The sequence below is a fragment of the Myotis brandtii genome, unplaced genomic scaffold (assembly GCF_000412655.1).
Source record: "Myotis brandtii unplaced genomic scaffold, ASM41265v1 scaffold973, whole genome shotgun sequence".
Taxonomy (NCBI): domain Eukaryota; kingdom Metazoa; phylum Chordata; class Mammalia; order Chiroptera; family Vespertilionidae; genus Myotis; species Myotis brandtii.
The window spans coordinates 519,881-542,541 of NW_005372038.1; the positions used below are offsets into that span (position 1 = coordinate 519,881).

Consider the following 22,661-nt stretch of genomic DNA (forward strand, 5'->3'; position numbering starts at 1 on the left):
GGCCGGATCCGGCCTGCGGGCCGTAGTTTGCCCACGGCTGTTCTAGACAGACACTACTTGTAGCTGCTTTGTTTATTTTCAGCTTTGTTGTAAATATTACCACTTTTAATGATTCCTTAGAAGCAGAGTGGCGTAGTAGAAAGAGTGTCTGGAGAGAGAGAAAGCTTTTGTGTCAGTACAGGGCTCAGCTAAGTGACCTTGGACATGTCACTTCAGAACTAATGATCTCTAAGCTCTCTACAATTGTGATCTGTGAGTGAAGTAGGCCAGGTTTATTAAAATTCAGCACAGATATATGAGTGGAGGTAACTCACTTAATCAGTTTAGCCAATATGATACCATGCAGTCACTCTGACCTTTTTTCCCCCCTATGAAGTGGCTGATTTATTTTCTTGACACAACCCATTTTTTTTTTTGGCCTAGAACTTTGTGGAATGAAAATCATAGAATTGAAGCTGTTACTCAGATTATTATAGGCATAAACACCTACTGTTATATTGGGAAATTCAGGTAACAAAGAGTTAGTAATATTAATAATAGTTTGTATTAGTGCTTATGTAATTATGTCAAATGTTAAATAATAATTATCATTTTAAACTTGCAACAACCTATGATGTAGGTAATATCATTTACCCCATTATACAGATAAGGAAAATGATGCTCAATCAGGGTAAACACCATTCCAAAGGTCATGCAGTCTGAACTTTTAGCTACTATGTGTTAGTGGGTACTTAATACTTAAAAAAAGAAACAATTTAGATTAGTCAGAAGGTCATATCATCACAGCTTCAATGAATAGGAGTAGGAGTAGTTAGTACTAGCTATCATTTATTGAATATTCATTTTCAGGCACTGTTTTAAGTAATATACATGTATTCTTTTATTTAATTCTCACTATAACTATGAAATAGACTCCATTGTCATTCTCATTTACAGATAAAGAAACTGAGGTTTGGCGAGATTAAGTGACTTGTCCAGGTAAAGACACCTCAGAGGTGGATGACTCCAAAGCCTCTGTTCTTTCCACCATGCCAGGCTGCCTATAAATAGCAGGGTGACTTTTACAATTCTCTCTTTTAATTTCTGCTTTCATATTGACTGATATTTATAGGCTAGACTTTTTAACCCCTATCGGTGCTCCAATCACATTTACCTGGGCCCTTAGTGTCCCCCTTCACACTGTTCAATCTTTGAGACCAAGGATCAGACTGGAGAAGGAGTAAATAGAGTGCCTTGTTACTGATTTTCTACAATTTTAATACAAAAACTTACCAGTGTTGCTGAGACTTAATCTCGCTAGCTCATCTGTGAGACCAATTTCAATTTGGAGGTATCTGCCACAGAAAAATGAGTAATTATGGCAGAGCTCACAGGGGTGGGCCATGGGGAGAAGGTTGGCTTAGCCTCTTTCCTCCTGCCTGCATTGATGCAAGTGACCAAGAAAGAAAAGTACTTGGGTGGGCTCTTGATACAGAAGCCAGCAGCTCTACCTCCCTATTGCTCAAATACTTAGACTTTAGTGAACAAGGAGGGATGACTTTGAGGTTATGCAGCTTGCCTGACAGCAAAAGGGAGACCATTGTCGTCAAGGCCAGGCAGAAGGAGGTAATCTGTGAACTGGGCCAGCTTGTTCACCAGCCTCTCCCTCTCACTGTACTGGTGGTGACTTGTGATGAGTGCCACTTGCCAGCTGGTCTCTCCACACAGTATGATGGGTTAAGTCAAACTGATAGAGTAAAGCTGAAAATAATAGTCACTGACTTCTGTCTAGCATTTAAATTTTTTTCAAAATACTTTAACATATCATATTTTATTTCTTCTTTACAATAGATCCCTAGATTAGGTAGGGGCATATATTACTAGCTTCATTTTATAGATGAGGAAATTGAGATTTAGAGTGATTCCATAATTGGACGTGTGTAAAAGACATCCAATTGACACCGAACTTAATGAGTTGCCCAAGATCTTTTGCCTGCTACAACTGGCTAGTACCTGAAACTCTGAATTAGAGGCTGTCATTCTAGGCCAGTAGTTTTCCAGATATGCTTGCTCCTCAGGCAGAAAGCAGGTATGGGAGTGTGTGTGTGTGTGTATGTGTGTGTGTGTGTGTGTGTGTGTGTGTGTGTGTGTGAACAAGTAGGGCTTTGGGTCCCAATCTGCACTTAAACTAGGGCAGCTCTGCTTGGATTAGTTTGTCTGTTTTACATCTGGGCAGGATTTTATTTCATGCAAAGCTCTGAAAACGTTTGAAAGTCACTTATTTAGGCTAGTATTTCTCATAAAGAGTATAGTGGGTTGAAGTGTGTCCCCTTAAAAGATATGTTCAAGTCTTAAACCCCAGTACCTATGAATGTGACCTTATTTGAAAAAAGGGTCTTTGTAGATGTAATGAAGTTAAAATGAGGTCATCCTGGATTAGGGTGGTCCCTAAACCAAATCTCTGCTGTGTTTATAAAAGAAAGGAGAGGGGTATTTGAACACAAAGACACTGATGAGGACTGTATGTGATGAGAGAGGCAGAGATTGAAGTGATGTGGCTATAAGCTAAGGCATGGAACAGATTCTCCTTAGCGGCTCCAGAAGGAACTAGCCCTGCCAACACCTTTATTTTGGACTTCTGGCCTCCTGAACCATTTCTTTATTTAAAGTCACCCAGTTTGTGGTATTTTGTTATGGTAGATATGTGAAACAAATACAGAGAGGTACATACACCTCTTATCTAGAAACATGTGGTCTTATTAAAATTTTGATTCCAGGCCAAAACCCTAAGATTCTGATTCTGTAGGTATGTAATGGGACTCAGGGATGTCCATTTTGACAAGTTCTCCATATGCACAATTATTGATCTTTGAGCTTATTGTGACCATACACAGATACAAGTCTTTGGGTTATTGCTAGATTTGCTGTCACTGCTTACTGATGCTTTTCTAGTGATGCCCAGAGTCAGTGAGCTAAAGGGAGTAGATTTAATGGACAAGAAATAGGCTGGTATTAAACCTTCTGTAGTCCAAAATATTTGAATTCTGAGAATTATTTGAGTGTTTACCCCAAGGAGTCACAAGTCCTCTAAGTCACCAAAAACTACTCCTACTGAAATAGGCCATAGTGGTATAGTGGTTCCAGACTGGATACTGCCAAGAGGGTCATATTTCTTTTTTTTTCAAATATATTTTATTGATTTTTTACAGAGAGGAAAGGAGAGGGACAGAGAGTTGGAAACATCGATGAGAGAGAAACATCGATCAGCTGCCTCTTGCACACTCCCTACTGGGAATGTGCCCACAACCAAGGTACATGCCCTTGACCAGAATTGAACCTGGGACCCTTGAGTCTGCAGGCCGATGCTCTATCCACTGAGCCAAACCGGTTAGGGCGAGGGTCATATTTCTGAAGCAGCATGAAGGCCACAGAATAACACACTCAAGAAGACAGTACAGTAACAACACACACACACACACACACACACACACACACACACACTATGTTCTACTTGTTGTCTAGTGCAAGGAATTCAATCTAATAGAGACCACCATTTTTACTTAAAGAGTTATCCTTATTAAAAATGCAGGTCTCCATGTAAGTGTTGATCCTTGAAGTTAGTGTCAACCATTTGTGCCTGGCCTCCAATCTTTATCTCAGAGCAATTTTGATAGGCTAAAAGAGGACAGTGGACTGGGGCTAGAGGAAGCTGAGGGGTTCTTGCTGCCAGCTTTAGGTCAAACTCCATGCCCAATAAAGCTAAAGAGGGCACTAGTTTACACAAGATTGATGGAGGTCAGCTGTTCCCAATCCCTTGGAGAGATGAGAGAGGGCCTCTGTGAAAAAGGACAGGTGTTTGGATTCTGTTTGTGGGCGAGTGTCTTTCTGAGAGTCCCCTACCCATCTGGATCCAAGGTCCTTCAGGAGGCCTGTGTTTACTCACATCCCTGCTTGCCCCCAGGTAAATAAATATTGTTTCTCTCTCCTCAAAAGGCAGAGCTCCTGCACAATGACAATCTGTTGTTATAGTTACTGACGTCTGACTTATTACAGCGATTGTCAAAGCAATGGAAGAAAATTAAATTTAGCAGAAGCTGGTGTAGGGGTTGGGAGGGAGAGAAGAGAGGGAAGAGAAGGCTGCTGAAGAGCTGACAGCTTTGTGTGTTTGTACAAATGGTGTTATATTTGAGTATGGACAAAGGAAGTCTTATACTAGCAGTGTGTCTGAAAGGATCTTGGTAAAGACAGATTCCCCCAAATAGCTTTACCCAGGTTTAATATGCCTGATATTCCACCATTAGTGATTCATTTCTGTGAGTGAAGTACAGCCATTCTTCAGGGAAGGTCGTGCCTTAGATTGTACTTTAGTATAAGTTTATCTGGTACCTTTCTTCCTCAGAGTTTGCCAGAGCAATGGGGAAAGATGGAGGAAGTGGAGGCCATCAAATAAGAATTTGGCCTACTTTCAAACTCGGGACTGATATTGCTAGTTCCCTCTTTCTAACCACCTCTGTGCTCTCTCCTCTCTTTCAAAACAGTTACGATGCCAAATGGGAGTGAATATGAAAGTCTTGATGTCTTTTGCAATCAACTAACTATGTACTTTTCTGGGAGTAACACTTAATTCCTTCATGTTAATCAGTAAATATTTATTCAGGGGTTGACAAAAGTAGGTTTATAGTTGTGAGTATGTAAAACAGTTTATTATTGTATTACTAGTGGCCTTGTGCACAGAACTCATACAGGAGGGTGTGTCCCTCAGCCTGGCCTCTGCCCTCTCCAATCTGGGACTCCTCGGAGGATGTCCAACTGCCGGTTTAGGGCCAATCCCTAAACTGGCAGTCGGACACCCCTCCCACAATCCGGGACTGCTGGCTCCTAACTGCTCACCTGCCTGCCTGCCTGATCGCCCCTAACCACTCTGCCTGCCAGCCTGATCAACCCCAACTGTTCCCCCTTCTGGCCTGATCACCCCTAACTGCTTGCCCCTGCCAGACTGATTGTCCCCAACTGTCCCCCCTTGCTGGCCTGCTCTCCCTCAACTGTCCCCCCTGCCAGCCTGCTCACCCTCAACTGTCCCCCCCGCTGGCCTGCTTGCCCCCAACTGCCCTCCCCTTCCAGCCTGCTCCCCTTCAACTGTCCCCCCTGCCAGCCTGATTGCCCCTAACCACCTCTGCCTCAGCCCTGCCACCATGGCTTTGTCCAGAAGGTGTCCCGGTCTAATTAGCATATTACCCTTTTATTAGTATAGATAGAATGGGTGGGGGCTGGCTGGTCTGCCCTGAAGGAGGTCTCAGATCAGTGTGGGGGATATCCTTGGGGGGCGTGGCTGGCCTGGGCGAAGGGCTGAGGGCCATTTGGGGGCAGTTTGCAGGCCAGACAAGCCCCCGGCTTTGTCCAGAAGGATGTCTGGAAGGTCTCCCAAAGGTCTCCCAGTGTAATTAGCATGTTACTCTTTTATTAGTATAGATTATTATTTATTGATTATTATATTATTTATTATAATTTACTTTTGCTTACCCCTGTATATTACCCGTTATATACTAGGCACTGGGTTAGGTACTGATAGGAGAAGCATTGGAAACACTTGGGCATTAGATTGTGTCTCACATTAAAAATATACAATTAGGCCTGGATGGTTTTTCTCAGTGGTTAGAACATTGGCCCATGGACCAAAGGGTCACAGGTTTGATTCCCCATCAAGAGCACATACATTGGTAGCAGGCTTGATCCCTGGCCTGGATCAGGGTACATGTGGGAGGCAACCAATCAATGTATCTCTGTCACATTGATGTTTTTCTCTATTTCTCTCCCCCTCCTCCCTCCTTTCCATTCTCCCTAAAAATCAATGGAAAAATATCCCCGGGTGAGGATTAAAAAAACCAATCTAGTTACAGATATCAGACAATTACACAAGTAAGGCTGACCAATAGTATATAGTAGTGAGTGATTGGTAGTCAAGTGAAGGGCTCCGTAATCTCAGAGGTGAGCAAGATAATTTTGCTGCAGGGTAGCTGGATAAATGTTAGTTCAGATTGGCATATTAAATCACTCAGGCACTTAGCAGGGCTTTGGGGAAATGGGGCACAGAACAAATCATTTTTTATGTGGATGGTGATGTAGACTAAGTAGGGAACATGTTTACATCTCTCTGCTTTGGTATTAATTCACATGATGAATTCTTTCCAGAGAGCTCATCCATCCATACTCCACTGACCTACCCCATCTCAGAACTCCTGTGCTTGGAATTCAGACTGCCAGGGAAGCAATACAGCCTAGTGGTTAAGAGGGTGTGTTTAGGCCTGGATGGCATGGCTCAGTGGTTCAGCATTGACCTATGAACCAGGAGGTCACAGTTCGATTTCGGTCAGGGCACATGCCTGGGTTGCAGGCTCGATCCGCAGTGTGGGGCGTGCAGGAGGCAGCCGATTAATGATTCTCTCTCATCAGTGATGTTTCTATCTCACTACCTCTCCCTTCCTCTCTGAAATAAATTTAAAAAAATTAAAAGAGGGTGTGTTTAGGAGGTAGGCTGCTTGGGTTTCAATCCTGGCTATGATATTTATTGTGATCTTAGACAACTGACAATCATCCTGTGACTATATTTTTCTCATTGATAGAATGGGGATAATAATAATAGTGTCTATCTAACAGAGTTACTGGGAGGATTAGATAAAGTAAGTCGTCTATGGTGCTTAGCATAGTGCTGATTGCATACTATTCATTTATAGAATAAATATTTATTGAGCATATTTGATGTTGCAGACACTTTCCCAGTGTTGGAATACAGCAATGAAGAAGAGAGATAAGGTCCCTTTTCTTTTGGCACTGTGTTAAATGTTGATGGAGAAGAAAGGGATTCAGGCCTTTTACTCAAGGAACTTTTAATCTAATGTTTTCCTTTCTGCTCTATCAATTATAATTCTTAGTCTTCTAGTTATCACTAAGCTTATTTTCATTTCTTTTTGTTTAGGAAATTATTGAAGCTATGAATTTCCTTTAAACCCAGCTTTGGTCATATCCCATAAGATTTGATGTTGCATGTTTTCATTATGAACTAGAGGCCCAGTGTATGAAATTTGTGCACAGGTAGGGTCCTTAGTGGCTGTCAGCTGCTGGCTGGGACCTCCCTTCATTCCGTGCCACCCACTGGTGGTCAGCACATGTCATAGCAAGTGATCGAACTCCTGGTTGGTTGAACTCCTGAGGGGACAGTGCATATTATATATATATATTTTTTTTTTTCTAAGCATTTTGCAGTTTTAGTTTTGATTTGTACTATTTCTACTTTTTAATGTATTGTACTGTTCCACATTTGAAGACTCTGTATTTTCTTTGTCCCTACTATGCACTCAATGCTATGCTCCAAAGGAAGAAATACAATCAGAAGATGTGCTTGACTTGAGGGGTTTAGAAAAGACTAGGGAAGATGGGACTGGAAAAGACTGTTAATGAAGACTGTTGGGTGCTAGGCTTCTTGAGTTGGTTTCTCTTCTAATTGGAAGACATTGTAGTTGCTGAAAGGATGGACAGGAATTATAGAATTGTTACAATATTTTGGGAAGAATAAGCAGCATCATTGTTCAGAATTTTTTGAGGGAAAGAAAGAGGCTAGAGGGAGAGAGTCCAGTTAGAAGATTTTAATGTTACTCTAGGGAATTGGTTCCCAAACCTGAGTATTCATGAGAATTCCCTAGAGGGCTTATTAAGACACAGCTTGCTGGGCCCCATCCTCAGTTTCTAATTCAGCCTCTGGTGGTGCCTGAGGATTTGCATTTGCATTTAGCAAGTTCCCTTGGTGATGCTAATGCTGGAGCACACTTTGAGCACCAGTATTCTAGAAGAGATATGATAAGGACCAGAGGCAGAGTGGTGGGAGTTGGGCTAGAGAGGAAAGTATGTAAGATATATTAGGAAGGAAGAAACCACAAGGTTTAGGGATTGGATATGGAGACAAGGGAGAGGAAGGACTTGAAGATGACTCCAGAATATGAAACAGGTGTCTCTGAGGGCAGTGGAATTGCCTGACAAACACCTGAACATCTAAGGGTGGAATGCAGTCATATGACAGGTATTAGAAAAATATGTGAGTCCCTGTATCCATCTGCATTTGCATTGTGACTCTCATGTTTAAAGGCCTCCTGTCCTTCAAGAGAGAAGCTAATAAAAGGAAAAAGCTCAGGTTTATGTTTGGTTTCTTCTTTTGTAGAATGTGACTTTGAGTAGAGAAATAAAATAAAGATAGAGAGCAGAGGGTAGGGAGGGTAAAAGAAGCTTGAATATTTTGGAAATGGAGAGCATACTTTTTGGTTGTTAAGTATTGAATATATAAGGGAAAATACTAATAAGGGAATGGAAAATGAGTAAAGCTCAGCATAGGCCATGCAGGGTAGCTCTAGGATACCATCTAAGATCATTGATGAGGGCAGAGGGTTGCCATGATAGAGCTTCTCAACTCTAGCCTGCCTGACCTTCCCTAGTTTCAAGGCTTCTGATTATAGTTTCCTGTTATCCGTGGCTATTTTCCAGGCTATAGGGACTTCTCTTACCTGTTTCTCTCCACTGGGCCTCCTGTAGCTGAGCAGAAGCTCCACAGCACCCACCACTTCCTTGCGGATAGCATAGAGCAAGGCATCACCTACATACACGCTGTGGTTCAGCAGTAGCTCCATGATCTCCAAGTTTTCATTCTCAATGGCAATGAGCAGAGCATTCCGGCCTAGAGGATCCATGCAGTTGATGTTGACATTGTAGTAGATCTCTGCCTCCTGGAGGGCCTGCTTCACAGTGGCATAGTCCCCCTTCTCTACAGCATTGAGGAAGGCCTTCTCCTCTGCAGAGAGCTCAGTCTCCGCCCTCACAATTTGCAGGGGAATTCGGTCTCTGTACGGTGAGTAGTTGACCTTTTTGTAGTACAGTTGGGCCATGGTTCATAGCAATTTAGAAACCTGAATAAGGAGAGAAAGGGAGACCAAAGATATTCTTAGATACCTGAAGGTCTCAAATGGTTAACTGTGGAGGCAGCCTTGCTAATGGGTTGGAAAATACCAAACTTCTTCTTCTTTATTTTTTTACTGTACACTTCATTATTTTATTAAGACTATGGTGATTTTTAAAAATGTATCTTTATTGTTGAAAGTATTACAGATGTCTCCTTTGCTTGTTTGTGTTTTTTCCCCATTGACCCCCTCCATATCCACCCCTCCCAAGCCTTCACCATTCTATTGTCTGTGTCCATGAGTTATGCATATAAGTTCCCTGGTTAATCACTCCCCTCCTACCCGACCCCCCACTTTCCCTCTGGAATTTGTTAGTCTGTTCCACGCTTCTATGTCTCTAGTTCTATTTTATTCATCAGTTTATTTTGTTCATTAGATTCCACATATGAGTGAGATCATGTGATCCTTATCTTTCTTTGACTGGCTTGTTTCACTTAGCATAATACTCTCCAGGTCCATCCATGCTGTTGCAAATGGTAACAGTTCCTTCTTTTTTATAGCTGTGTAGTATTCCATTGTGTAAATATACCACAGCTTTTTTATCCACTCATCTGCCGGTGATTCCCAAACTGTTTTAATGTCACAATCTTTTTCTTCTTGAAAAGGAGTATAGCTCAGGCTTTGGGGTCAGAAAAACCTGGGCTCAAATCCTGACTTTACCATTTCTATGACCTTGGATAAGTTACTCAAGCCAATCCCTCTGTGTTTCAGTTTATTATTATTAAGTTTATCAATATTAATAATATGTATAGCAGTTATCATTGTGTACCAGGCTCTGTGCTAAAGAATAATTTCTACCTCATAAAGCTATTGTGAGAGTTAAATAACATAATGTAATGCATTATCAAAACAGCTGGCTCAGGGTAAACCTCCTGAGACATGGAACAAGCTAGTTCCCTCCTTCTCTTCTGCTGCCTGAAAATACTCATGATAATACTTCTGATTTGTGATGCAAAGTTGGAGTTCATCTTTGGCCAATTTCTTTGGGCTCTGGGCCTATGGGCTTGTGCTGATTTTCAGGATTGCATTTGCAGTTGCCCCAGATGCAGATCCTGGATTGCCATCCCGTTTTAGTGCTAACTGAAATCCCGTTTCTTGCTGCTATTCACTGGGGGAGGGGTACTGGCTCCAATAGGCCAAAGGCAGCTGCAAAAGATAAGCACACACACTCTCTGTTTACTCATGGTTTTTTTCCTCCATTATTCCAAACCAAGGAACTGATAGATCTTAAAATGTGATTCAAATATGGGAAGTAAATGGTCTGTTTTACATGCACCACATCTAAAGCCAGTTTTTCATAAAATTTACTTTAAAGTAAAACCTATTATTGAGTTCCTGCAATGTGTTTAACTTTCTCTGTGATAAAATACGGCAGTCTTTGCCTTCAATTGGATAGAATGAATCACAGTATAGAGTTTTTGCCTTGTAGTTCACAGATCAAATTCATGAACCTTTATCATTGACTCCTTGTATTAGCCCTGTGAGGTAGAAATGGCTATCCTTCCCAGGGTAGAAAATGAGGCTCAGATCCATTAGGTGATTGGCTCCTTTCTCTCCTATCTCTGGGATGTCTAGTGTTCTCTGGAAGCTGAGTTTTACCAAAGTTATTTACATGCCTTTCATTACCAAACTGATTTGGCAGCAAAAAGAAGTAGAAATATGATAAGGGATTCTTGTCTCATCTTGATGTAAGAGAGATGAAGACATGAAGCTCCTTAAAAATTTGCCTCACTTTTCCAGGTAATTACATCCCTGTTTTGGCAGAGGGAAAAGCATATATTATACTAAGTGGCATTTGCATTTCATGTGCTTGTGATCTTCTGGGAAGTCAGTATTTGAAGATGAGTGTTACCTCTTGCCCTGAATAGGCCTAAATGACAAATTAGTCTCTGCATAAAAATCTCAGGCGGGTAGGGTACTGTTTGGCTGTCTTGAGAAATACTGATATTTTCCTGTGCTACTTTCAATTGACAAAAGGAAAGTGGAGCTTAGAGTAAGCATTTGTCACTAAACAGCAAATGACTTTAATAATACTAATTGTAGAGTGCCTCCCTGTCTCCATTATAAACAAAAGGAAGGAGGAAGAAGAGACACTGATCTCCTGGAGAGAGACTCAGTAATGCAACTCAGTTTATATTTATTTAGCCAATCAATATGAATATTGTAGAAGCTTTCCATGTACCTATCAATATGCTAGTCACCTTTGGAGGATATGAAAGAACAGATCCCCACCTTCATTATCTTTTACCTGGACCTTTTCACAGCCTTATAATTGATCATCCTGACGCCATTCTCTCCCCTCCAGATTGTCTACCACACTATCCACAAGTTATCCCATGTAACACAAACTTGATTCCATTTTACTCCTTCTTGGTTGATTTCTTGCTGTTTTTGTTATAAAATCAACACTTCGTGATGAGGTCTACTAGGTCTTGGCTTGTGTTTGCCTCTCCAACTTCATCTTAAGCCATTTTCTCACCCTCATCCACTATTTTTATTATTTTACTTTTAAATTACAGTTGACATACAATATTTTATTACTTTCAGGTGTACAACATAGTGGTTCTACATTTATATAACTTACAAAATAATCACCTCAATAAATCTAGTACCCGTCTGACATCATACATAGTTATTACAATATTATTGACTTTGTTCCCTATGCTCTACTTATATCCTCATGACTATTTTTCAGCCTTGTGGAGCTTCTTTCAATTTTTCCAACATGCCAAGTTTCCTGACCCCCAAGATCTTTGATCAGCTCCTGGAACACTCTTCTTCAGCTCTTTTCATCTTTCCAACCTCAACAACATGTCACCTCTTCAGAGCAATCCCCACTAACTACCCTCTATAAAATAGTTCCTTCATATTCTTTTCTTGGTTGTACTCTTTTCTCTTCATTCTTAATGCTTATTACAATTTGTAGTTATATATTTCTTTTTCTTATTGGACAATTGCCTGCTCTGTTCAATTATCCTTAAAGCTCAAGTGCAGAAATTGCATCTGTCTTGTTTTTTCAGCATCTGCGCCTAGCTAATTCCTGGCATACCATGAATGCTTGATATATATTTGATGAAAAATGAGTAAACCTTCCAACATTCTCTCATCTTACTCCAACCCACCCTCAGTTCTAGCCATACTGGGCCATGTTCTCTGAGTTGCCATTTTATGACCCTGTCTTTGCACATGGCTTCTTCCAACAAAATCCTTCTCAGCTCCAGCACCTTGCTCATAGGTCCCCTTCTCTGTGAAGCCTTCCCCCAGTACCCCCAGGTTAGCCAATCTTCCTTTGAATTCTCCATGGACACTTGAATCACAATTCTCCAATGTCACCCAACTGCATGTTTGTCTTATTGCCACTAGGGTAAGAATACTTGGTTTCCTGTCTTCCCTGTAAGCACACATGGTCTAGAACATGATGGTGCTGAACAAATGAATATTTAATGAGCAACTACAGCCTAGCTGAGGAGGGTTGGTAAGGTCGTGGAATGAAGTGATAAATTATGTGTTAATGATTTGAAGCTTTGGGATTTCAGAAAGGGCTCAAAGAGGGCTGTATATCTGAGAGATTACATGGAGAAAGTAACTATTAAGCCAGCCCTTGGAGAATAAATTAAATGTAAAAATGTGAGGGTAGTCCAGGCACTGCAGAGTGCAAGAATGAAGGTGATGATTGATCATGGATTAGTTGGGAAACAGTGGTATAATAAGATAAAGGGATTAGAGGTGAGCTGAAATTCCATAACCTCAATTTTTCCATCTAAAAATCATCTTAAAACATTTGCTGACCACTTGCCACTTAAAAGGCTACCATAGAAGACAGGTTGAATGTCTTTTCAGATAGTGTCACTGGTACTGCTACAGAAAAATCTTTGCCCACAGCTGTGTGGGAAACTGAAGACAAATGTCTCCCAGAGAAAGATGAGAATGAGTGGAACTAACTAAATTGGTGCACTATCATGTTTCAGGCACCATGCCAGGAGCTGGTACAATAAAATAATTATTATAGTTTTGAATATTTAATATGTCCCAGGCACTGTGCCAGGCACTGAGGTGGCACTATTACCACCACTGGTTCTAGTAGTAATAATAATGAAGGCAACAAGTAGTAGCATTCATTAAACCCTCACTATGTGCTAGATTGTGGGTTATAGTAGTAAAGAGAGAGGACAGTAAAATCACGGTAATTTGAGACTTGAAGTATCATTGCATGATATACCAATTCAGAGTCTAGATTTACTTTTCATCTCTTGCATTTGAAATACATCTGGCCTATTTCATTCCAGTTAGTTGCACTATATTATTCCTCTGTAGAGAAAAATACCTCCTCCAGAGGTTAGCCAGATATTATACTATTAGAGTCACTCCTTTGGTTTAGGACACTAAAATTATCTCTGGAAGGAATAACAAATAATGTGGCTGAACACAAATAACACCTTAACGTGGATTCCTTGATAGGATAGTTGTTGGGACCTTGGGAGTACAGAGGGTTTTTCTAGGACAAGGAAGATGTGATGGAGGAGAAAGAAAATCTCTGTTTCCATATTCACTTTTACAATATGTATTGAGTGATGTAAAATGGGTTCCTGACATTGTCTATCTACATGTAGGCTTATGTAGATGGCTAATGAATCGCCTAATGCCCTGCCCTCTTCCAATCCCCACAGCTTTAGCATCAGCCTTGCTCTGGGTTCTGAGACCAATCCTTTCTCCATATGCTTGCTGTTAGTCTTACTCTGTCATTATTCTGGGAAAAGTAACTAACAATGGAATTTCCTGAGGGTATATTATTGGGAAGGTGCCTTCCCATCACTCTTTACCTTTATACTTGGCAGATTGCACTCATCTGCCATTAACCTAAGCCAAGAGATGGGGTTGGCATTCCCATCCTTATGCACTGGCCTTGAGGTGTGTTCTTAACTGGACAAAATTATACCAGCCAACACTTCATACCATTATATGAGTGAACCCCACTCCCAATGTAGTCCCCCAAGCCTAAAATATTAGAAATGGTCTAATAGTCTGCCTCAGGGGTCTTATCATGTTCTCTATTTTCTGTGATGCTAGCCAGAGGAGTTTGTATAATGGCATCTGTGACATTTGTAAGCTTAAATCTGTGACAATTTGTAGGCTTAAACGCGAAATCAATGGGCTGGGCAGAAGGCCAAGGAACAAAGTGGTCTTGCCAAATATCAGCCCAGATCACTGCCCATCTCAGGCCTTTGTTAAGATAAAAGACTTGCTTTCCACCTAACTAAAGAAATGTACGTTTGGAAGGACATGGCATCTGTGCATGGCTTGCACTCAGTGCCACGAAGATTGATCTTGAATAGTGAAACCCTTGTGACCTCTCACCCTTAATCCACACTTACCTATTCACTTGTGCATCTCTTCAGAGCTCTTTAAGGCAAGTAGATTTAATCTGATAAACTTGTACACTTTCAAGTGTGAATGGCAGGTAATAAACACATTCAATGAATATATACCAGGCACTGTGACAGAAGCTGATGATAATGGCTGAGTGGCTTAACACAATACCTCTTCTAGGAAAAAAATTACGTTTGAACAGGAACCTTGAATGTTCAATTATAAGAGTGACTGAAGTGGAAATTTCATGTTCAAAGGCACAGGAATGGGCTGGTTAGAAGAAGGGTGTGTGTGTGTGTGTGTGTGTGTGTGTGTGTGTGTGTGCATGTGCATGCATGCACATTTGGTGGGGTATTAATTTTGAGAGGATTTTGGCTCTTTTTCAAAGTATCACTCTGAGAACTTCTTAATTTTAGTGGAAGAACACTAATCTTGCCCAGAAAGGTCCAAATCTTGAATGTCCTGCAAGGGACATCGAAGATCATCTAGAATCTCCTGCCCAATGAAAAAGTCCCCTTAGTTAATGAGAACATCTACTGATTGAAAACTCACCACTTTCTCATCTGCTTGGAGAATACTGACTTCCAGCAAATGCTTCTCTAGGTTCAGCTGAAATCACCTACTACAACTTCTATTCCATGGTCCCAGGTATGATCTCTGGAGCAGCATTAAGCAAAACTCTGTTTTTTTCCACATGACTACCCATTCAAATGTTTGATTTCAGCTCTCATGTCTCTCTCTGCCCTGAGTGTCCCCTTCAATAGAATTATGATTATCCTAGCGGTTTGCTTCTAGTTACACAATACTCTTTCTTTCTTAAAGTATGATGCTCAGCCTGGCTGGTGTGGCTCAGTGGGTGAGCATAGATCATGGGAGGTCACGGTTTAATTCCTGGTCAGGGCGCATGTCCAGGTTGTAGGGTCAATCTCCAGTGTGTGACATGCAGGAGGCAGCTGATCAATGATTCTTTCTCATCATTGATCTCTCTCTCTCTCTCTCTCTCTCCCTTCCTTTTTGAAAACAATAAAAATATATATTAAAAAGTATGATGCTTAGAAATGAACCCAGTGCTCTAGAATGGTCACACCAGCACATATTATACTGTGGCTATTTTTTCTTCTTTTATTCATTCAGCAGTGCTTTTTTTGAGATCAAGATAACATAACATCCTGTTTCAGAATGCACTTTAAACCATCCTGCATAGTGTTGTATTTGTAGTATTATGTTTTTAATTTGTATACATTTTATTAATCTAATAATTTTATTAATTTACATATAATAAATTAACACTAAGCACATATCATGTGCCAGATATGTATATGCTAAAAGTTTCACGTACATTTTTAAAATTATTCCTCCCTTTTTAAAGACAGTTACCATTATTATCTCTAACTTCACAGATAAGAAACCTGAGGCACAGAGAGGTTAAGTAAATGACTTAAGTTCACACAACTTGTAAGTAGTGAAAATGGGGGAAGAGCCAAGCTTCTGACTCGAGTCTACTTTCTTAACTAGTTCAATGAAGATAGGTTCTTTTGTATGCTCCACAATGCCTACAATAGTGCTAAGACTTGTAGCTATATGTTACAATTCAACTACTATTTGTTATATACCTACTATTTGTCAGGCAGGGCCAGAATACTTGATAGTGGGAAATACAAATTTAAGTGAGACATAGCCCTTGCCTTGAAGCAACTCCAAGTCCAGAGGGAAAGGCAAAAATAAAAATAAGTTAAATGTACTACTGTGAGATAAAGATTCTAATATATAGTAGGGACACAAAGTGTTCCTACTCTACTTGGGGAGGTAATTGAAGACCATGTAATATTTGAGCTATGTCTAGGAGGGTTGATTGGAGTTTGAGAGACAGCAATGTAGCGATGATCATTCTAGATGATGGATACAGAATGTGCTCAGGTGTGGGTTTATAAAATACAATCTATTTTAAGAGAACATTGACTTTCTATTCTTCAAACCTCTCAAGCATGTGACCACTTTGAGACACCTGCACATGCAGTTCAGTCTCTATAATCCTCTTCCACTGGATCTTCATAGTTTCTTTCTTGTCATGTAGGTTTGAGATCAAGTGTCATCTCCTCAGCTTCCAAGACCACATTTTATAGCACAGCAAGCCCCTCACCTTCTATCTCATTACCCTTACTTGATTTTCTTCAATAACTTATCACTACTTGAAATGACCATATTTTTATTTATGATTTTAATATATAGCTTTCCAACCAAAATGTAAATCCCATCATTGCAATGACCTTATCTGTTATATTTACTACTCTATACCCAGAACCTAGCACATAATAGATTCTCAATGGACATATGGTATTGAATTACTACATAAAATAGTGGTGTAGATAGCAATGGGGAAATGCTCTGTTGGTTGAGCTCCACTTTTTATTGCATGTGTAACCTCCTCCACCCCATGCAACCGTGTGCATAGACAAGAAGCCCCTCTACCTCAAGAAGAGTCTTAATTAGTCTAAGTTAATATTGCAAATTCCATTTCTTTGGCCAGTAATTGAACTAGATTTCAGCATTTGATGTAATTCTGGACAATGAGATATGCTGAAGGAGTTATGGGAAGGTTTTCTTTGTTCTTTTTTTAAATTTTCAACAATAAAGATTTTTTTAAAAAAAGAAAATATCTTGGTGAGCTCAAGAAATATCTTGATATCTTAAAAAAGGTGAAAATAAAATGTTTTAGTATCACAGCAAAAAGAGAAAAGAAAATGCTAAATTTTATTTTATTAAAATTAAGAATTTTTTGTTATTCAAAAGACCCTCTTAAAGGATAAAAAGGCGAAATGACTGAGTGAGATTGTTGCAATGCACACAACTAGCAAATAGCTTATATCTAGAATTTATAGGAATAACTACAAATCAATAAGGAAAAGACAGATAACTCGATAGAAAATGGGCAAAAGATTGAAACAGGTACATCAAAAAAAAGAAGGAATCCAAGTTTTATTTAAATTTTTATTCATCTATAGGATTGCCTAGCAATGTTAACATTGTGAATATACATAAACATTTCTAGTGTGTATGGTTCTATTCCAATATTGGGTTCTATTTCTTCCACAATCAGTAATTTTCCTAAACTATGTTTTTGTGGGTAAAATAAAAAGGTACATATAATTCCATTTTGTAACAAGATATAAGCTTAAATGATTCAGAGAGATTGTGAAACAATTGTACTTGCGATAATAAAAGTGAAAATGTTTTAAATAAAAGGTGTGTGTGTGTGTGTGTGTGTGTGTGTGTGTGTGTGTGTGTTTAAATAGAATACTTATAAAGACTTAGAAAAATAGTAAAATAGTCAATATCCCAGATTTTCTTTGCTGGTAATTTTCTATATTTCCATTTATATTCTATCTCTCTGAAAGATATAAAATTGATATAAAATGATTAGCATTTTACAGCTTTTATAATTTTCAATGCTTTTATAGAGAAAGTCCTGAAGTAAACATCCTTTAATATTCTAAACATTTTCACTTTTTATAACCATAGCAATTTCATTTTCTGTTTTGGTTCTACTAGTCAGGAAAAATGGCCAGCGTTTCCTACCAGCTGTTTCTTTTTTAATTTATTTATGTATTTGTTTATTTATATATGTATTTATTCTGTTTCTTGTTTATTTTTAATGTTTTTTTTAAATTTTATTGGGGTGACATTAGTCAACATGAACATATAGGTACTTATAAAGACTTAGAAAAATAGTTAAGGAATCAATATCCCAGATTTTCTTTGCTGGTAATTTTCTATATTTCCATTTATATTCTATCTCTCTGAAAGATATAAAATTAAGATTAGCATTTTACAGCTTTTATAATTTTCAATGCTTTTATAGAGAAAGTCCTGAAGTAAACATCTTTTAATATTCTAAAAACTTCCACTTTTTATAACCATAGCAATTTAGTTTCCTGTTTTTGTTCTACTAATCAGAAAAAAGGCTAGGGTTTCCTACCAGCTGTTTCTTATTTATGTATGTATGTATTTATTTATTTAATGTTTTTATTGATGTCAGAGAGAGGAAGGGAAAGGGAGAAATAGAAACATCAATGATGAGATAGAATCATCAATTGGCTGCCCCCTGCATGCCCTCTACTGAGGATCCAGTCCACAATGTGGGCATGTGCCCTGACCGGGAATTAAACCGTGACCTCCTGGTTCATGGGTTGACCTTAACCACTGAGCAACACCAGCTGGGCTATCTCTTTATTTGATTTGCAACATCTTCTTTATCCAGTCCTCTATTGCAGGGCACTTTGGCTGTTTCAAACTCTTGGCCACTGTGACTAATGCTGCAATGAACATAGGGGTGCATATGTCTTTGTGTATAAATGATTTTGAGTTTTTCAGGTATATACACAAGAGTGGGATTGTTGGGTCGTATAGTAGCTCTATTTTTTATTTTTTGAGGAATCGCCAGGCGGCTTTTCAAAGTGGTTGTACCAGTCTACATTTCAACCAGCAGTGATTGAGGGTTCCCTTTTTCCCACAACCTCTCCAACACTTGTTTCTTGTCTTGTTGATAACGGCCACTCTAACAGGTGTACGGTGGTATCTCATTGTAGTTTTAATTTGCATTTCCCTGATTGCCAGTGAGTTTGAACATCTTTTCATATATCTATTGGCTGTTTGTATGTCTTCTTGGGAGAGGTGTACTTTCAGGTCATCTGCCCACTTTTTGATTGGATTGTTTATTTGTTTGGTGTTGATTTTTATGAGTTCTTTATATATTTTGAAAATTAAACCTTTGTTGGAGGAGCTATTGTTGCAAATATTATCTCCCATCTGTTTGGCTGCCTGTTTATTTTGTTGTCTGTTTCTTTTGCTGTGTAGAAGCTCTTCAGTTTGATATAGTCCCATTCTTCATTTATTGCCTTTACTTCCCTTGCCTTTGGGGTCAAGTCCATAAAATGTTCTCTACCATCACGGTCCATAAAAGTTTGGTACCTATATTTTTTCTATGTGACTTATATTTTTGGGTCACATGTTTAAGTCTTTGATCCATTGTACATGGGGACAAACTGCAATCCAGTTTTATTTGTTTGAATGTGGCTTTCCAGTTTTCCCAGCACCATTTATTAAAGAGACTATCTTTACTCCAATGTTCACTTCTGACTCCTTTGTCAAAAATTATCTATCCATATACATTTGGTTTTATAGCTGGGCTCTCTATTCTGTTCCATTGATTTGTGTACCTGTTTCTCTGCCAGTACCATGTTGTTTTGATTATTGTAGCTTTGTAGTATATTTTGAAGTCAGGTGGCATGATACCTCCAGTATTGTTCTTTTTTTTTCAGGATTTCTTTGGCTATTCTGGGTCTTTTGTGGTTCCATACAAATCTGATGATTGCTCCTTCTATTTCTTTAAAAAATGACATTGGGATTTTGATGGGGATTGCATTAAATATGTAAATTGCTTTGGGTAAAATGGCCATTTTAACTATGTTGACTCTTCCAATCCATGAAAATGGAGTATTTTTCCATTTCATTGTGTCTTTTTCAAGCTGTTTGAAAAATGTTTTGCAATTTTCAGTATATAGGTCTATCTCATTCTTTGTTAAGTTTATTCCTAGGTATTTTATTCTTTTGGTTTCTATTGGAAAAGGAATTGTTTTCTCCATTTCTTTTTCTGAAGTTTTGTTGTTGGCATACAGGAAGGCAATGGCTTTTTGCACATTGATTTTGTATCCTGTAATTTGGTGTCTGTGTTATCTTTGCCAGGTTTTGGTATCAGAGTTTTATTGGCTTCATAGAAAGTGTTAGGAAGTATTGCCTCTTCTTCAAATTTTTGAAAGAGTTGGCAAAAAATAGGCTTTAATTTTTCCTTGAATGTTTGGTAGAATTCACTGGTGAAGCCATCCATCATGTCATCTGCAAAAAGTGACAGTTTGATTTCTTCTTTCCCTATTTGGATGCTTTTTATTTCTTTCTCTTGCCTTATTGCTCTGGTTAGAACTTCCAATACTATCTATAATAATAAAAGCATAATATGCTAATTAGACCGGACATTCTTCCGGATGACCTTCCAGACAAAGCCAGGGCTATGAGGGAAGCTTGGGCCCAGGTGCTTGCCGGTGGCCAGAGGAAAGCCCGGGTCCTGGGTGCCAGAGAGAAGCCCGGTTCCCAGGTGCTGGAGAAAAGCTGGTGCCAGCAGCCAGGGGAAGGAAGGCCTACTCTTGCACAAATTTCATGCATTGGGCCTCTAGTGTTGAATAAGAGTGGTGAGAGTGGACATCCTTGTCTTATTCCTCATCTTAGGGGAAAAGCTTTCAGTTTTTCACCATTTAGTATGATATTGGCTGAGGGTTTATCAAATATGTCCTTTATTAAGTTGAGGTACTTTCCTTTTATTTTTATTTTATTGAGGGTTTTAATCATAAATGGATGTTGTATCTTATCAAATGCTTCTTCTGCATCTATTGACAAGATCAAGAAATGATTTTTATCCTTTCTTTTGTTAATGTAGTGTATTATGTTGATTGATTTGCAAATGCTGAACCATCCTTGTGCCCCTGTAATGAATCCCACTTGATCATGATGTATTATTTTTTGGATGTACTTATGTGTTCGATTAGAGAGTATTTTGGTTAGGATTTTTGAGTCTGTATTCATCAGGGATATTGGTTTGTAGTTTTTTTTATTTTTTATTATAGTGTGTGTGTGTGTGTGTGTGTGTGTGTGTGTGTGTGTGTGTGTGTGTGTTTATATGTGTGTTGTTTCCCCTGTTTGGAGTTCACTGGATTTCTTGAATCTCTATAAGTGTTGGAAAATTTGGGGCATTGTTACTTTAAATATATTTTCCCTATTCTAATAACTTCCTCCTCTCTCCTTGGGACTTCAATATGAATGGTAATTCTTTTGATGTTTGGTAGAATTCACTGGTGAAGCCATCTGGTCCTGGAGTTTTGTTTTTTAGGAGATTTTGATGGTTGTTTCAATTTCCTCATGGCTGATCGGTCTATTTAGATTTTCCATTTCTTCATGATTTAGTCTAGGAAGGTTATATATGTCTAGGAACTTATCCATTTCTTTTAGGTTATTTAATTTGGTGGCATAAAGGCTTTCATAATATTCTAGTATGATCCTTTGTTTATCTGTGATGTTTGTGGTGATTTCTCCTCTCTCATTTCTGATTTTGTTTATATGGGTGTTTCCCCTTATGTCCTTAGTGAGTCTAACCAGGGGTTTGTCAATTTTATTAATCTTTTCAAGGAACCAGCTCTTTGTTTTATTGATTTTTTTGGTAAAGTCTTTTTGTCCTCTATTTCATTTAATTTTGCTCTAATTTTTATTATTTCCTTTCTTCTGCTGACTTAGGGTTGCTTTTGTTCTTCTTTTTCTAGTACTTTAAGATTTGATGTATGTTGTGTTATCATTCTCCTTTGTCTCTCTATATCTTTTGATCTCATCTTTTATTTATTCTTTGACCCAGTCATTTTTTACTAGTATGTTGTTTAATCTCCACATATTTGTAGATTTTTTTAACCTTTTTTGCAGTTGATTTCTAATTTTATGGCATCGTGGTCAGAAAATATACTTGGAATAATTTCAATCTTTTTGAATTTGTTGATGCTTGTTCTGTGACCCAACATATGGCCTATCCTTGAGAATGTTCCATGTGCACTGGAGAAGAATGCATAATCTGATGTTCTGGGATGAAATGTTCTCTAAATGTTGATTATATCTATTTGGTTTAGTGTTTCATTTAAGGTTGCTGGTTCTTTTTATCCTTTCTTTGGTTAATGTGGTGTACTACGTTGATTGATTTGCAAATACTGAACCATTCTTGTGCCCCTGGAATGAATCCCACTTGATTGTGATGTATTATTTTTTTGGATGTACTTATGTGTTCGATTAGCTAGTATTTTGGTTAGGATTTGTTTGGTTGATCTGTCTAGAGCTGTCAATGGAGTATTAAGGTCTTCAACTATAATTGTGTTTTGATCTGTTTCTCCCTTTAGTTTTGTAACTGTTTAATATATTTCGGTGCTCACTGGTTGGGTGCATATATATTAAAAAGTGTTATATTTTCTTCCCTTTATCATCATAAAGTGTCCATCTTTGTCTCTTGTTATCTTTGTTACTTTGAGATCGATTTTGTCTATTGATGCTTCTCTGTCTCTGGATCTGTGTCTTGTTTGGGGAATTTCTATGTGTGGTTGCCGTTAGTTTTATAAAAAGTGAAGTTGCATATATTAGCTGTACCGGTTAATAATGTGGCTTTTGTAATCAAAGAAAACACTATAATTTCAAGAGAAACATCAAAAGTGCTTTATTCAAAGTAATGTCCATCGT

The 22,661-nt window shown here is 38.7% G+C and overlaps 1 protein-coding gene across 2 annotated transcripts in view; it reads right to left on the reverse strand.

Annotated features, from left to right (window-relative positions):
- Nucleotides 1-22,661, reverse strand: part of TRPC5 (transient receptor potential cation channel, subfamily C, member 5) — a 320,022-nt gene that overhangs the window by 160,749 nt on the left and 136,612 nt on the right. For both annotated transcript variants that reach the window (XM_005886346.1, XM_005886345.1), the window contains exon 4: nt 8,529-8,927. In XM_005886346.1, the coding sequence (XP_005886408.1) occupies nt 8,529-8,906 (378 nt within the window). In that variant the 5' untranslated portion in view covers nt 8,907-8,927. The remainder of the gene's footprint in view (nt 1-8,528; nt 8,928-22,661) is intronic.